Source organism: Zosterops lateralis, assembly GCF_965231275.1.
Source record: "Zosterops lateralis genome assembly, chromosome: 2".
Taxonomy (NCBI): Eukaryota; Metazoa; Chordata; class Aves; order Passeriformes; family Zosteropidae; genus Zosterops; species Zosterops lateralis.
In genome coordinates, this window is record NC_139763.1 from 113,371,050 (window position 1) to 113,385,613 (window position 14,564).

General features: G+C 35.9%; 1 protein-coding gene across 3 annotated transcripts in view; it reads left to right on the plus strand.

Annotated features, from left to right (window-relative positions):
* Nucleotides 1-14,564, plus strand: part of LOC310906290 (uncharacterized protein) — a 374,899-nt gene that overhangs the window by 87,362 nt on the left and 272,973 nt on the right. For all 3 annotated transcript variants that reach the window (XM_083855447.1, XM_083855446.1, XM_083855445.1), the window contains one exon: nt 11,560-11,642. In XM_083855447.1, the coding sequence (XP_083711573.1) occupies nt 11,638-11,642 (5 nt within the window). In that variant the 5' untranslated portion in view covers nt 11,560-11,637. The remainder of the gene's footprint in view (nt 1-11,559; nt 11,643-14,564) is intronic.

Genomic DNA, 14,564 nt, shown 5'->3' on the forward strand with positions numbered 1-14,564 from the left:
CTGTAGACATATAGTCTGTAAAATATTAAATGCCATATACTTCTGGATTGCTTTTGCCGTCAAGGTAAGTTTTCTTCTGAAAAAAAAAAAAAAAAACAAAAAGAGGAAATTGAGACTGCTCCAACTCTTTTTTCTAACAGCACATGCATTATTTGAGGATTTTATTGTTTTGAGTTTTATAAATAGTGTAGTGAATTATTTTTTCTGCAGGAGCAGGAAGGTAGAAAGAAGGAGAGGGAAAATGGCATAATGCCCAAGTTCACTGGAAAAGCTCATCTTTTAAGATAATTTACCTTCTTTCTTACTTCTATCTGATACCCTACCCATAATTATTTTATCTATGTATAAAGGAATTTGTAATGGTTAACATGGTCAATAACTCAGCAATAATAAAAACCATACTGCTGTGGAAATAAATTCACTCCAACATTAAGAAGTGAATTGTACAATTGTAATGCATTGTCGCTGGTGATAGCAATTCTGACCATCCTGCAGGGTGGTTGGTGGTAAAAAAAAAAAAATAATTAAAATTTATTTTCCAATGCAAGTAAAGTACTTAGAAATGAAAGGGAAGGATATTAAAATACAAGTATTTTTGGTACAGTTTTGTACAGATGGGACTGTAATTGGTGGCATGGGAATAGTATATATACTGAAATATTTGAAATGCTATTTCATTATTTACTTCGGTTTTTCAACTGCCAGCTGTAATTATGAATCTCATTTAATAGATGCTAACACAGAGAGTAACTTCACTCCTGGAGTAGTCCCACTGAGACATGGAAGTAAAGTTACAGCTCAGGTGCTTCAGCATTGGTATAGGTACAGTTCTAGGAATTTGTTGAATGCTTCTATTAGAGACTGTCTGCTGCCTAGGTTATAAACCATTTGCATTTTGAATATCTTTAGTTATACATAGACTAAATTATGCACTGATATTCTTTATCAAGATTAATGGAGGCCTTTAAATTTAAATTTATCACTGCTTACAATCATTAAAATTTCATTATTTGTTGACAGAGGTGAATGAATCTGAAGTGGTTTTTAGATCCACAGTGCTCTCATAAAATTCAAGAGATGGATGCAAAATGGTTTATGAAATTATTTCAATTAGTTTTATATTATACTATTTTCCAGAGGGATGTTTTATATACAAAGAAGTGTTCTAATAACAGTAATAATGTGTCTAAATTTCCTCAAGTCTTCTTTTTGAATTTTCAAGAACATTTGAATAAAGCACCTGTTTAAAAGAAGTTCTATACAAGCAGGGATTCAATTGGCAGAATGAACTGAAATAAAAACTTAAGGCTTTCGTCAGTGTCTTCCCTCTTTCCCTTCCTCCTGAAAATGATACAAAAACACGTTAAAAAGACAACCTCTTTTATTTTGTTTATTATTGAAATATAAAATCAACTTAATACTCAGAATAAATTTTGTAGTTTGTTGTGGTTTTTTTTTTTCCTTCTATCAGTATTTAAATATGTGTATCATTTATTGTTCCATTTCTATTTACTAGAAGAACTTATTTCCGTTCAGTGGAAAATCCCTATATTATTCAATCCAGTTCGGAAATTTAATTTTGAACTTTCAGGTCAAATTAAATGTCTTTGTAATTGTAAAATTAAAACTCATTAATATCCTGAATAACTTTAGTCCCATGGGACTTTTTAACAAGGGTTTAGTAGGAATGGATCCAAAAATATTCTGTATAATATTAATAGAAATTATCTTAAATTCTTTGTTGTGTAACAGGAAATATGTTCCTTTTATAACACTTTCTGACTGTCGAACAAGTCTTCAAGAGTTTGTAATAGTGATACGTAGTAGTAAATTCTGGGACAGGGTAATATTTTTTTCCTTCACTATAAGAACAGAAAATCCTTACAGGACAAAGAAGTAAAACCCCTGAAGGAATGCACTAGACAGCAGAACAAATCCTCTCAATTCCTGAAAAGGAACTAAGCTTATTACCTTGTGATGTTGTGGTTTTTGTTGTTGTTATTATTATTATTATTATTTTCCAAAGTGACTTTAAGATGCTTTAAAGATTAATGAGAAAACAGAAAGCACATTTTGAAGCAACTTCTGGATGCTTCAGAATAAAGGAAAGAACAGCCTGGTTCTGGGTTTCCTTTTGAAACTTAAACTTGGGCAAAAGTGTTTTTGCATTTATTCAGATGCCTTTTTTCTTCTTGCTTTGAAAGGACTGCAATTGAGTAGGGATTTGTCTTGATAAGAACTAATAGAAGTGTAATTATAAAAGGGTGAGTAGACATTACAGAAGATTGTGTTGTTTCAGGATTTCTAAGTTATTCAGTCATTATTTTTAAATGCTTTTACTTTCCTTATTCCAGTGCAAAAAATGAGGATGTGAATGATGCAATACTTAGAAGGTTAAGGTGAATTTTCAGGCTGAATGCAAAAAGCAATAAAAAGCATAACAGGAAATTTCATATTGCTTCACACTAATGTTCAGGGCTAGACTATAACTATGGGAAGGATAACAGAGTGGGAAGTAATGTCTTTTTTGAAAGACTCAACATATTACCTTTTTATAGATTAATAAGGATTAAATATATAAAAACCCAAATCCTTGCTTTGTCAACCACTGCAATTTATTTGATTGATTTTTTCATGTGTTTTCCAAGATTGTTTCCTGTGCAAATTCAGGGATGGAACTGAGGTGGCTAATTCACAGTTTTATGGAATAGAACCCCTCCTATTTTTCAGCCCTTTGTCCCTTCCATCTCTTACTATTGCAAGTTCTTATTTTGATACTTAGTTGTTAGAGCCAAACAAATACAAGGGAGATCTTCATCTTGGCATTGTGCTTTGCTTTATACAGTCATGTGTGTTTTCTTGGTGTGTGAGTGGAAGGTAGCAGGAGTTTAATCATCAGTGTATGATGGGCTCTGGGAGGTTTGTGCCTTTCATTAATCCCTCGGAGAAAAGGACCAATCCCAGCATTTGGGTACAAGAGGCATGAAGATACCTCTTGGTAGGATTTACAACCGCTGGTGACTTATTCAGGTGAGAAGGGAAAGAGACTCTCTGTGTGGAGTTTTGGAATCACCTTAAAACTCCATGAGCATGAGCGGATGATTTTGGTGAATGGGCAGGAAGCCAGGGCAGGAGAAATTCCAAGGTGTTTGCCTAGCTGTGAGGAGGACTTGGTTTTTAATGATGGGAATGGGACAACAAAAGAGGAGGATTCAGGCATTTGTTTTCTCTGTAGCCTGAGCAGTAACAGAAAGGTGTTTCTGTTTAGTATGCAACATCAGGAACAGAATAAATGTATTTGGCTTAAGGATGTCACTAGTAGCTCTGTTGTAGTGAAGGATGTTTGTTAAAAAACTGCATGTTGTGGATAAAATTAGTTTTGAATTGATTTGTTTTCAAATTGGTTTAGCCATTCAGATTCAATTTTATCTATGACATTGAGGGGTTTCTAGACAACTCTTTCCTGAATAACACTATGGAGCTTTTTGGCATTATACACAAATTAACAGCATGCTGCACCATTAAAAAATAAAATAGCTGCAACTTTTTCTTGGCGTAGATTTCTGCAAAGCAATAAAAGGCTCCCTATCTTGATTAGAAATATTGTAAAGTGTTTATTTTGCTCTATAAACTTGGAACAGTTCATGTTTGGATATATTGTATGTGGCCTCTTAAGACCTTTTCCATTGTTCTGCTTGTATCCTGTTCGATGAGGGTTTCAGGTCTCATGCAAGAGAGATTTTTGAAGGACAAAACCAGTGTGTCCTGCAAGAAAAGCAAAGGCAATGGAGGTATTTGTAGGCAGGATACACGTACTTTAGGAATCTTGCCTTTAGTTAAGGCCTACTCTTTTAGTGATGGAAAGTTGCAGTTTTCCAGTGTCCTCATTTCTCCATATTTTAAAAAGGAATAAAATTGACCTGTAGTGCAAAGTGGTAGTGTTGTTCCTTATTGCTACACTGAAGGACTGAAATTTATTTGCTACTTGAGATTTTTTCATTATTAGGCCAAACACAAGTTTCTCTTTGTCCAGTTCTAATGTTCATACAGAGAAAACTCCAAGCTTCATAGTTCTGAGTGTTTCCACTTCTCAAAATTATTAATTGGAGAACCTCATGTAACTTCCCAGTGAGGTCTGTGCACCCCAAACCTCTTCCTGCATAATTCCACATGACAACAAATCTTTCCCAACCAGAAACTTCAGATCCTATGAGTTGTAAAATGGTTTACAGCTGGCTAAAATCTTCTCAGAAGTATTGATAAAAATGCCATTGCTGGTTCAGTAATAAAGGAAAAGGCGAGGGTGAACTATCCCTGCCTTGGGCAGGAGAGGAGCTGGCACTGGACTTGTTCTGTGGGGCAATGCAGGGAGTGCTTTTCTCAGGTATTAGACTTTAGCTACTCATTGGAGCAGGGTGAAAGCCAAGAATTTATTTTTAAGAAATAGTTTTGAGATGTTTTATTTTGCTTTCGCGTTTCATTGCAACAGAAGCAAAGTTTTCGTGCCTTTTGGTGTTGCACATGGATAAAGGGTGTACCATATGGGAATAGGAGAAGCCATCATGGAATAGCTGGTGGACTGGAATTCATCCCATCCTGTTCATGCTACCTACTGTGCATGACCAGGGCAGGAATACAGATCTGAATCACCAATTTTGTTTTCTGTTCTGAAAATTAAAAAGTTCTATTTTATAAAATTTGTTCTTAAGAATTGCTCATATTTTTTACTTTTTTAACTATTATTTTTTTTACTGGTTCATTGTTGATAGCATTCAGTGGATTGTTTTTATGCCATATCCTACTCCTATGCAGGATTATTTTCAGTATATCTTTCATGTTGAATAACACACAATTTCAGATAGAATTGACATTTATGAAAAATAGAAATATGAGTGCTAATGTTCTTAATGTGAAATTCTGGAGGCAGTTAGTAAGAAAGTTTAATCAACCATTAAATAATCAATAGTTACTAGTTCACAGAAGGTTTATAAAAAATTTTAATTTCTTTGTTTCAAGGATATTGGAAAATATAATTTTCAACAGCCTTAAGGAGTTAGAAATCTCACTCGCATGAATTTAAAAGTAATTTGAACATTTTATTACCTCAGGCTTCCTTAATAATCCCAGCATGCACAGATTGCATCTGTTGTACTTTTACCACTGAAAGCAGTGAATTATAGATTCTAAATTTCTAGTTCTTCAGAAATACATGAATATGGATAACAAGAAATTAAACATTCTCAGGTAAACTTTAAATTCTTAGAAAACTTTGTAGGGGGACTTTTGAATATTGCACAATGAGTAAATTCAGTTTAATTTTTCTTCTTTCTTGTCTTTAGGGTCCCTCTAATTCTGTGAAAAAGACCATTTGGTTAAGGATCTCATTTCTTTTTTGTTAGTTGCGTAATTTAGATAAGAGATCTCCTTTTACTGGGAAAGATTTGTGATGTGAAGACTCTTTACTAAAAAATATTTTTTTTCTATTCATATTGCCAACAGAAAAAGTACTTGCCATCTCTGTCTCTCTCTAGATATCTGAATTTATCTTTGACTGTTATCTTAACTTACTCTGGAAAATATTCAGAATAACTTAAAAATCAGTCACTATTTTCACTTTATCTTATTATATTGAGTTAATCAGCCTAAATTCTCTGAAAAACATTTTCAGCGAATAAAATTTTCTGAGTATATTTGTTACCTTCACTTTTACTATCATATGACCAATAATTCAGCCACCTTTCTCAACTCCTTGACTCTTATGGCTTCTAGGTTATCCAGAGTCTTCCTTCGCTTCAGAAGCAGCTCATATAGATGGATTCATGTGAAATATGCTTGCAGAAAAAAAAATAATATATTATTGTGCTTCACTTTTTGGAGTACGTGAACAGGTTTCATTTCAGATGAAACAAATGTGTGAGATTGAATGCCTAGCCAGATATTCAAACCACATAGGGAGACTAGAGTTGGAATGTTCATAGCTTGGGCATCAGGTCCTCAGTACCAAGATGCAGCCAGAATCACCCTGTAGCCTGACAGGTGGAGCATTTTCTTGACAAGAGGCTTTTCGAAAAGTGTGTGTTGACCTCTTCATGCTCAGAAAAGAAATGGCTTAGCCATCATATTGTCTGAGCAACTGATCAAAGAGTCTGTTTCTGTATTTAAAATCAGAAAAAATGGTTTGGAGAAAAGAGCCAACAGCATTGCCTTTCCCCTTCCATGGTTAGCATGACTTGTAAAGTAAAAATGGCAAGGAGGCAGGAAACACTGCTGAAATCTGGCTTCTCTACATCATCTCCTGAAACAGGTGCCCTCCTACAATTGTGATTGAAACATATGAAAAGTAGGATTGAGTCATGTCCTTAGTATTCCCTCCTGCCCAGCTGGATACAATGATCTGATAAACATGCCGAGGTCTTTTGTACTGTCTTCTTCCCTCTCTCCCTCCCTTCCTTCCAATCTCCCTCTCTTCCTTCCTCCCTCTGTCCCATCCAGCCTTTACTTGTGATAGAGTATTGCTGAAGGACAGAAAGGCGAAGGAGTCCTCCCCCTTTTTCCCAGGCTGAGACAAGCTCTCCCCTCCCTGCCCGGGGGATGTACGGCAGCATCCCAGCTTCAGGTTGCTTGGCTTCCTGGGAATCTGACTGGCAGGTGAGGTGACTCAGCTTCTGTGCCATTCTGAGATTTCAGGATGTTTGTGCTGGGCCATGCTTATGGAATGAGTGGGAGGTGAGTTGAGGGTCAAACTCCAGATTTAGAAATGCACAGTCCTAGCCAGAAAACAGCCTTTGTCCCTGTGGAGTCTAAAGACTCCAGAGTAATGTTCAAACAGGAACAGCCAGCCATCATTATCAGGCAGTAGGATGAGATCTGTGGGGAGGGCAGTTGTCTCCCATCAGGGGATGGGATGTATTTAACATGGATAGGGAACAACTGTGCCAGGTTGTGAATCTGCTGTGGTAAGCCAGAATTCCCATCACCAGATTCTATCATGTAAAAATCCTTTAAAAAGTTCCTAAGTGTCCTTCCATCTACTCTGCTCCATAGTTCAAACCAAAATATGCTGCAGAACACTGTCCATCTTGTCATTTTTAAATGCAAAAAGTTGTAATATAAGAATGATTTGCCTCTTGAGAAACATTTCCTTTAGATGATCAGATAACAGTAGAAAAATTCAAATAATTTATGCAACAAGGCTTCTTATTAAGCCCCAAATATAGTCTAAATTCAAAAGGCAAGATTGGGGTGCTTTAACTTCATCTGTTTGTACTGTGGTTTGTGTATCACAGGACGACAGCTGTAGATCAGAGGACAGATGTGCTCCTGGCAAGTGATGGGTGTTTGTGAGCAGGAACTTCTTGGGAGATACTGACCGGGTCACGGCCAGCTGCTCGGAAATTTGTTAAGTAATCTATCTAATATGTCCAAGGAGTAGCACATCCAAATCAATCCATCCAAATGCCTCAGGAATATCAATAAAGACATAATAAATCTGATAATTCTCTGTGATTTGCTCTGGTGTGAAGCTACTGGGGAAGCTTTGTACAATATGAAGATTAATTCTTGTACACATCTGTTAAGGTGACAAATGCTCCATGCCAGAACTGTGGCTGGCGAAAAATTAATTTCAAATTAATTTCAAACTTTATTTTCTGCAATAATCTGCTGTCATAAAACTGAATGGCAACAAATGGCAATTGCTGAGAAGGTTTTAGACCCCAGGTTTACAGAATGAGTTTTGCAGCATTTTTTTTCTTTTGTGGATCACCTACCTAATTTCTGTTCAACAAAGAATCATTTATTTCTTTGCCGTTGTTCTAAATTTTAAACCATAGTAATGATAACAATAAACCGTTAAGTATAACATAGTAAATACAAAACCTAAAGAGATAATAAATATATTTAGATAGTTAATATCCAAGCCCAATTAATTATATTAGTTCTAAGTCCTTTGTGAGAAGGAAAAAAAAAAGTGTCCCATCCGGCACAGTCCTGAAAGTCAATATTTTTTTGTTTCCATTGACTGTGGTAGGTATAAAATCGAGTATATAGTCTAGAAATTATTTTCTATATATTACAGACTAATTATATTAATCTATAATATATTTGCTATATTTTTCTATTTGTCAACCACCTTTAGGAAAGAATCCCAGCACTTCTGTTTCTGACTTAATGATATGAGAGAAGTGACGTTTCTCAGGGCAAACTGGCACTCAAGGAGTTTTTTATAATGTTTGAAAAATTCAGGATTCTGTTGTGACCTTCATTCTAAAAATTATCTAAAAATTACCTTCATCTTTTCAAATTAACTCCAGATTCTTTGAAGATCAAAACTAGTACTTTAGCCCCTTATGTCTTGGTCAGTGAAAGAAATTTGTATTTGTTTTAAAAACAAAGAGCAGAAAGTAGGAGTTGAAGTTTCAGTTTACAAAAATAAGTGACCAACTATTAATTAAAAAAAATGCTATTGTCACAGTGAGTCTGCTAAATTTGCCATTTGGATTGTAGAATTTTTAAAACTTTATAGATTTTTTTTCTCTATATTCCCAAATTTTTGCTGGACAGAAGTCTGACTATGCCTTAAAATCATACAGATTACTCTTTGTCCCCTTTGTTTATTCCACCATCCTATCATAGCAAAGCTTGAAAGTTTTAATTCACTTTTTCATTAGTGTGGAAGGCAGCAGGCCATGGATATTTCATGGTAGTTTGTTCCTATTACACTTACCTTAAAAAAAGGTTCTTCTCTTTCCCTGTCCAAGGGAAGAACTGTAATAGCATTTAGCGTTTAGTGTCTCAGTATCATGGAATTTTGTTTTGATATTTTTTCCCCTCCCATGAGCTCTGTTGTCTCTCAGAGAATTCAGTTTTGTTTTGCTTTAGGAACAAAAATTTTGATTCTCACTGTAGCTCTTCAGACATCCCACCAGATATTTCAGAAAGGTGTTTTGCAGTCCCTTATTAAAGACTTATACTTTGTAATTTTGAACATAACTTATTTTACGGACTTTAATCCATCTTCATAATTTATATATTAGATGCCAAGTTTGCTCAGCTATAGAGAATGCTTGGTGATGGACCTCTTTTCAGCATATTCAAAGTAGATTTGACCAAAGTTCCTTGACACAGATGAATTTGTATCAAGTGTTTTTCATAACTGCTTTTCCCCCAAAAGATGAATTTATTTTAGGTCAGAAGTACATGTTTCAGGTTATTCTGGGCTTTTTATTAAGCCTATTCACATTCAAACTTTCACTGTGAATGTGAATGTGAATAGGGGTATCAGGTTATGCAAAGAAGCAATGAAGGAGAATGTCCTACTGTGCTACGAGTTTTCTATTGAATGGGACTGTTTGAGGGACTGAAATTTCCGTTTAGTCCTTAAGCCACATAGCATAAATGACACCAGTGCCTGATGGCATTAAAATGTGTATTTCAAGGGCTAGAAATGTTATGTGAAAAGTAGTTGAAACACAAGATTTTTACTTGTGCATGGGTTTGTGTGTGGAGTTATCTGTTCTTGCTAGTAATGAAAACTAATTAGAAGCATGTCAGGCTTGTTTTCACGTTTGGATCTCATGTTCAGTGTGTCTGTGTCTGATGGTTTGAACCATGGGTCTCTTGTGGTTTAGTCTTGTATCCATGTAAGCAGATACCCAGACATGACAGACATGTTGGAAACAATGTTATTTAATGTCTTCATTAATGGGCACAGACAAAGGGATTGAGTGCACTCTTAGTAGGTTTTGCAGATGACACCAACCTGAGGGGTGTGGGTGACACAGGAAGGACAGGATGCCATCCAGAGGGACATGGACAAGCTCAAGAAGTGGCCCATGGGAATCTCATGATATTTAACAGACCAAATCCAAGCTGCTGCACCTGGGTCAGGGCGGCCCTCAGTACCAATCCAGGCTGCGAATGGACAGACCTAGAGCTCCTGGGAGAAGGACCTGGAGGTGCTGGTGGGTGAGTTTAAAATTAGAGATTAGGAGGAAATTCTTTCCTCTGAGGGTGGTGAGGCCCTGGCACATGTTTCCCAGAGAAGCTGTGTCTGTCCCACCCCTGGAAGTGTTCAAGGCCAGGTTGGATGGGGCTCTGAGAAACCTGGTTTAGGGGAAGATGTCCCTGCCTATGACAGGGGGTTGGAAGGAGATGATCATTAAGGTCCTTTCCAACCCAGGTCATTCCATGACTCTGTGATAATTTAACATTTGAGATTTATAAAAGGGATTTATATTATATTAGGATCATTATCTTTGTGCATACCAAAGATATGTATTACTTTCAACAGAAGAAGAAATTAGTGTGTAGAAATAGTTATTTAACCTCACATACATCAATTATCAGGAAAAATATTTTATTTCTATTCTGTCAGTAGGCACCTGATTCGCAAACTTATTATAACAGATTATTGAAAAATATTTATTTTCTGTCTTCAATCATGAAAAGAACTTCAAACTCAATATGACACTTTGTTGCAACATATTTTATCCTTGTCTTAAAATTATATAATTTAACTGTGGTCTGAATAACTTTAATTTAAATACAGTGCTAGTGGGGTTGTGCTACTCCAGAGAAAGAGGGTAAGAGAGAGATGAGGTACTTTGTACTTAATACAATAAAATATTAAATTAGTCTTTTGTAAACTTGATTGTCATTCTATTGAAGTGCATGTTTACATTCATATTTATGCATGTTTACAAACTATCTTGAATTTGGTTCAAAACCTTTTGAAAAGAGAATGCCTGATGATAATGTTTATACATTTTGTGTATCTTTTTAATTGACTTCGTCTTTCTTGTGGTCTCAGCTTGCACTAAAATAATCAGCTCCTCCCTTTCCAGTTTCCCTTTCTCTGTGTGCTCACATTTATTATATACAAGTCTGTGTGGTTTTAGTAGCAGTTTCCACTTCAGTTAATGTATTATCAGGAAAATTATTGAAATTCTAGTTATATGACCATCAGTTTGATCAACATAGATCTCTTTACTTCACTTTTGTCTAATTCCACAGTGCTTATCTTCACACTTTACTATTAGGTGGTGGAATCACTGTCCTTTCAGGTGTTTAAGATGTAACTGGACGTGGCACTCAGTGGCACTCAACTAGCTGTGGTCTAGTTGAAAAAGTGGTGATTAATTGTCTATCATAAATGGTTCATAAATGGGATATTTTGAAATTGTTATCATGGTATCAACATTCTATTGTATACTGGATACTTGGCAAATATATGAATGATAAAAATTTTTACTTGTCTTTAATTCTAAACTATCATAAAATCTCTAATTCTAAATGGTGAAAATCAAGTTTTCAAAGAAAGGCACTTTATTATATTTGTAAACAAAATCCCTAAAAGCATGGCTTGAACTCTAGAAGTCGACCTTGCCAGCTTGAGGAGTGAGAAGGGTATTTTTGTTTGTTTCTCTATTTGTTTTTCTAATTCTTTTTCTTTCCTTGTGAAACACTGAACTTAACAAGGGTGACTTGGATTAAAATAATCTGGCAGTGTTTTTACAGAGTCTGTTTCTGAAAGAACTGTGATTTGGTTTTATTTTACAGGACTAGAAGGAAACATTTTCTATAGATGTCGGTTTCTGTCTGCTGTGATGCTCCATTCGGCACTGAGTAGTTCTCAGAATGAGGTAGGTTTCATTTTTTCCACAAGACCTGATGAAGTTCTTCAAAGTCACTTTTTCGTTTAATATAAGTGAAGTCGTACAGGTGTTCCAAGTCTGACTTCACCTTGACTTGTCATTGGTTTTGGTGGCTTCCTCTGTGTTGGTATTTACCCGACAAGGTAATTATTGAGTGTTGTAGTGGGCTACAATGTTCCATTAGCTTTAATTTGTGTCACAGTTCTATTCCAATGCATTCTTGGGCTGCTGTGACTGTTACCTGTGGCTATAGGTACACTCTGTAGTCCCTGTGCACGTGTCATCAGAAAGATCCTATCTTACTTAGCCTTCCACAGCCAAGATTATTTCTTAACAGAATGGTTTCAGGAGAGTGATTTCAGGAAGGCTTGCATGTTGTTGCTGTTGTTATTATTATTATTATTATTGTTGTGGTTGTTGTTGTTGTTGTTATACAAAATCTCTGGTCAAAATGCAGTGCAATGAATAGGTAGTGCCTAAAGGCCTTGGTTCTCCTTTACTATTTTCTCACTGGTGGTAAAAGACATATTGAGGTAAGAGTTTGTTACTTAAACATGGAACTGGTAAATATGACACAAAACACTCAATAGAGCCACGGCCATCTGGAATGGCAGCTGAGCCCTTGGCAGGATTCTGTAGGGTATGCAAAATGCATGAGTTGACAATGCTTAAAAGTCCTATCCTATATGTTAGATTTCTCTTTCAGGAAACTGTAAGAACTGGTTCAGTTTGCACTGTGATAGATTGTAATCCCAGATTCAGAGGTGATGTCAGAAATTAGGGGTAACAGGAGACCTGCTTGGAAAGAAGGGTTGAAACGAAGCAAGTAAAGCAACAACTAGGAAGGTGTTGGACAGGAAAGGGAGTTTAATTTATCTTATTTTCCATTGATTGCTTTTCCTACTTGTACTCTTCATGAGCAAGCAACCTTCAAGTGTGCCGTGTCTTTTCTGAGTTGTTCTGTTGTGCATTACTTCACAAAAAGAAATGTAATAATCACTCTGTTCTGTACTGCATTCTCTCATTGTGTACCAAGTGTAAGGGAAAATATTACAGTCAGTATCTGACATGTGGAATTAATTTGTCTCTGTTGGAGTTCAGGGAGAGATCTTGGCTATTACAGTGGATGAAAACAACTAGGAATTATAGGCACTCACCTCATGATGCTTCATTTGTAGTTTACATTTGTGATGATATACTACGGATAAAACATGGGGACCATATCCTGGCCCCATTGAAATCAGTAGGAGTTTTTCTCTTAATTTCAACTAGGCCATGACCCTGGGAATCTCTACTGACTCCTGGTGAATGATTTGCTCTATTCCTACCCCTATTTAGACCTCCTCTGAGGACTTAGTTTTTAATATTGCTACCAAATCTGCTTCTTAGGTAATAATTCTCTCTTCTTGAAGTTTATTTGTGGTTGATTTGGGAAAGGTTATGCTCAAAGGAAAACATGTTTCTATACCTATATTTTTCTGTCCTTAAATATGACAGTATCATTATGTGTAATTATAGCCTGAATCTCAGGAAATGGTATCTGATGAAAAGATTAAGGACTTCAGAATTTACCAAGGGATTGGGTGGCAAACATACAGGTAAGGTATTATTATGCAAGAGCTGCAAGAAACAAGACTGAACTCTGAGAGGAAGTTAAGGAAGAAAGACTAGATCACTTATAAGCTCTTTAATATCATCAATTTCTATGACTGCAAATTCTTTCATGAGCATATTGTGGATTTTCCCTGTACTAACAGTTTGGATTTGATAAATTTATCTTTCTCCATTGATGAAAAGATGCACTTTAGTATTATTCTTGCTATAGTAATAGACTCTTTCACACTCCTGCAGCTGGAGCATATGCTACCCACAGGTCATTCATAACTTACAAATCCTTTAACTAAAGGGCACCAGAATTCTTATTTTCTTCATAATATTTTTTCAATCAGCTGCTCAGTGGAGCTCTTTGCTCTAATATGTCCAACTTATTGTATACTGCAGGGATAAGTGTATACTAAAATAGTTGAGTGAGATATGAAGCTAAATTTTGATTGTGAAAAACATGAATGCTATTTCTGACTGAGATATTTTCTTAAGGCAAGTATTAATTGCTTCTGATAAAGGGACAGATGTGGAATGCTGAGTGTGCTCTCATCTGATATCTGATTTATCTGTTTCAATATCTCAGGTTCATCAGCTCCTATTGGAAGTTTCATTCTACTGGTGTACCCTGTTTTAGGAATTTTAGAATGTTTTTCATTATAAATCTCTCCTAGTTTGAGCTGGGTTTTAAGAAGTGCACAGTTTATACAGTGTGTGTGTCCATATTCATATGTATGCTCTGTTGGGGGGTTTGAAGTTGAGTGGTAGAGATATTAAAAATCTTCTCTTCTGCATATTCTGGCCCAAGTGTCCATATGAATGTCCTGTTATGCTTTGTTACACAAAGTTGTCCTGGGAAGGGAGGCCATGAGTTGTTAAGACATTTTTTGCCTACTCCTATGGTGCTAATTTACCATTTAATGCTCCCTGCATTTTGCACTGTTCCTTTAAAACTGTGAAAAAACATATTTTTTCACCTTGAATTTCTTTGCCTTGGCTCTCATAGATAAGTATACTGGCTCTGGCACTGCCTCATGTCTCAGACAATTAATATTGCAGAGGGGATGAGGGTAAAGTGTTTTCACCAGGAAAGAATCATGATGTCTGTCTACCACGGGTCTTGCTGCATTTAATTCCCTGTGCTCTTCCTGGTATCATTGTGTGTCACCTTCTGCACTGAACCCTGAGAGATGTTTGGGGCAGTCATGTTGAGTACATGTGTATTATATAAGTAATAAACCAAAATATTGAGTTTTGCTTGTTACTTTTGGGTCAATTCGCTGAATTAGTATTAATATTTAGTTTTGT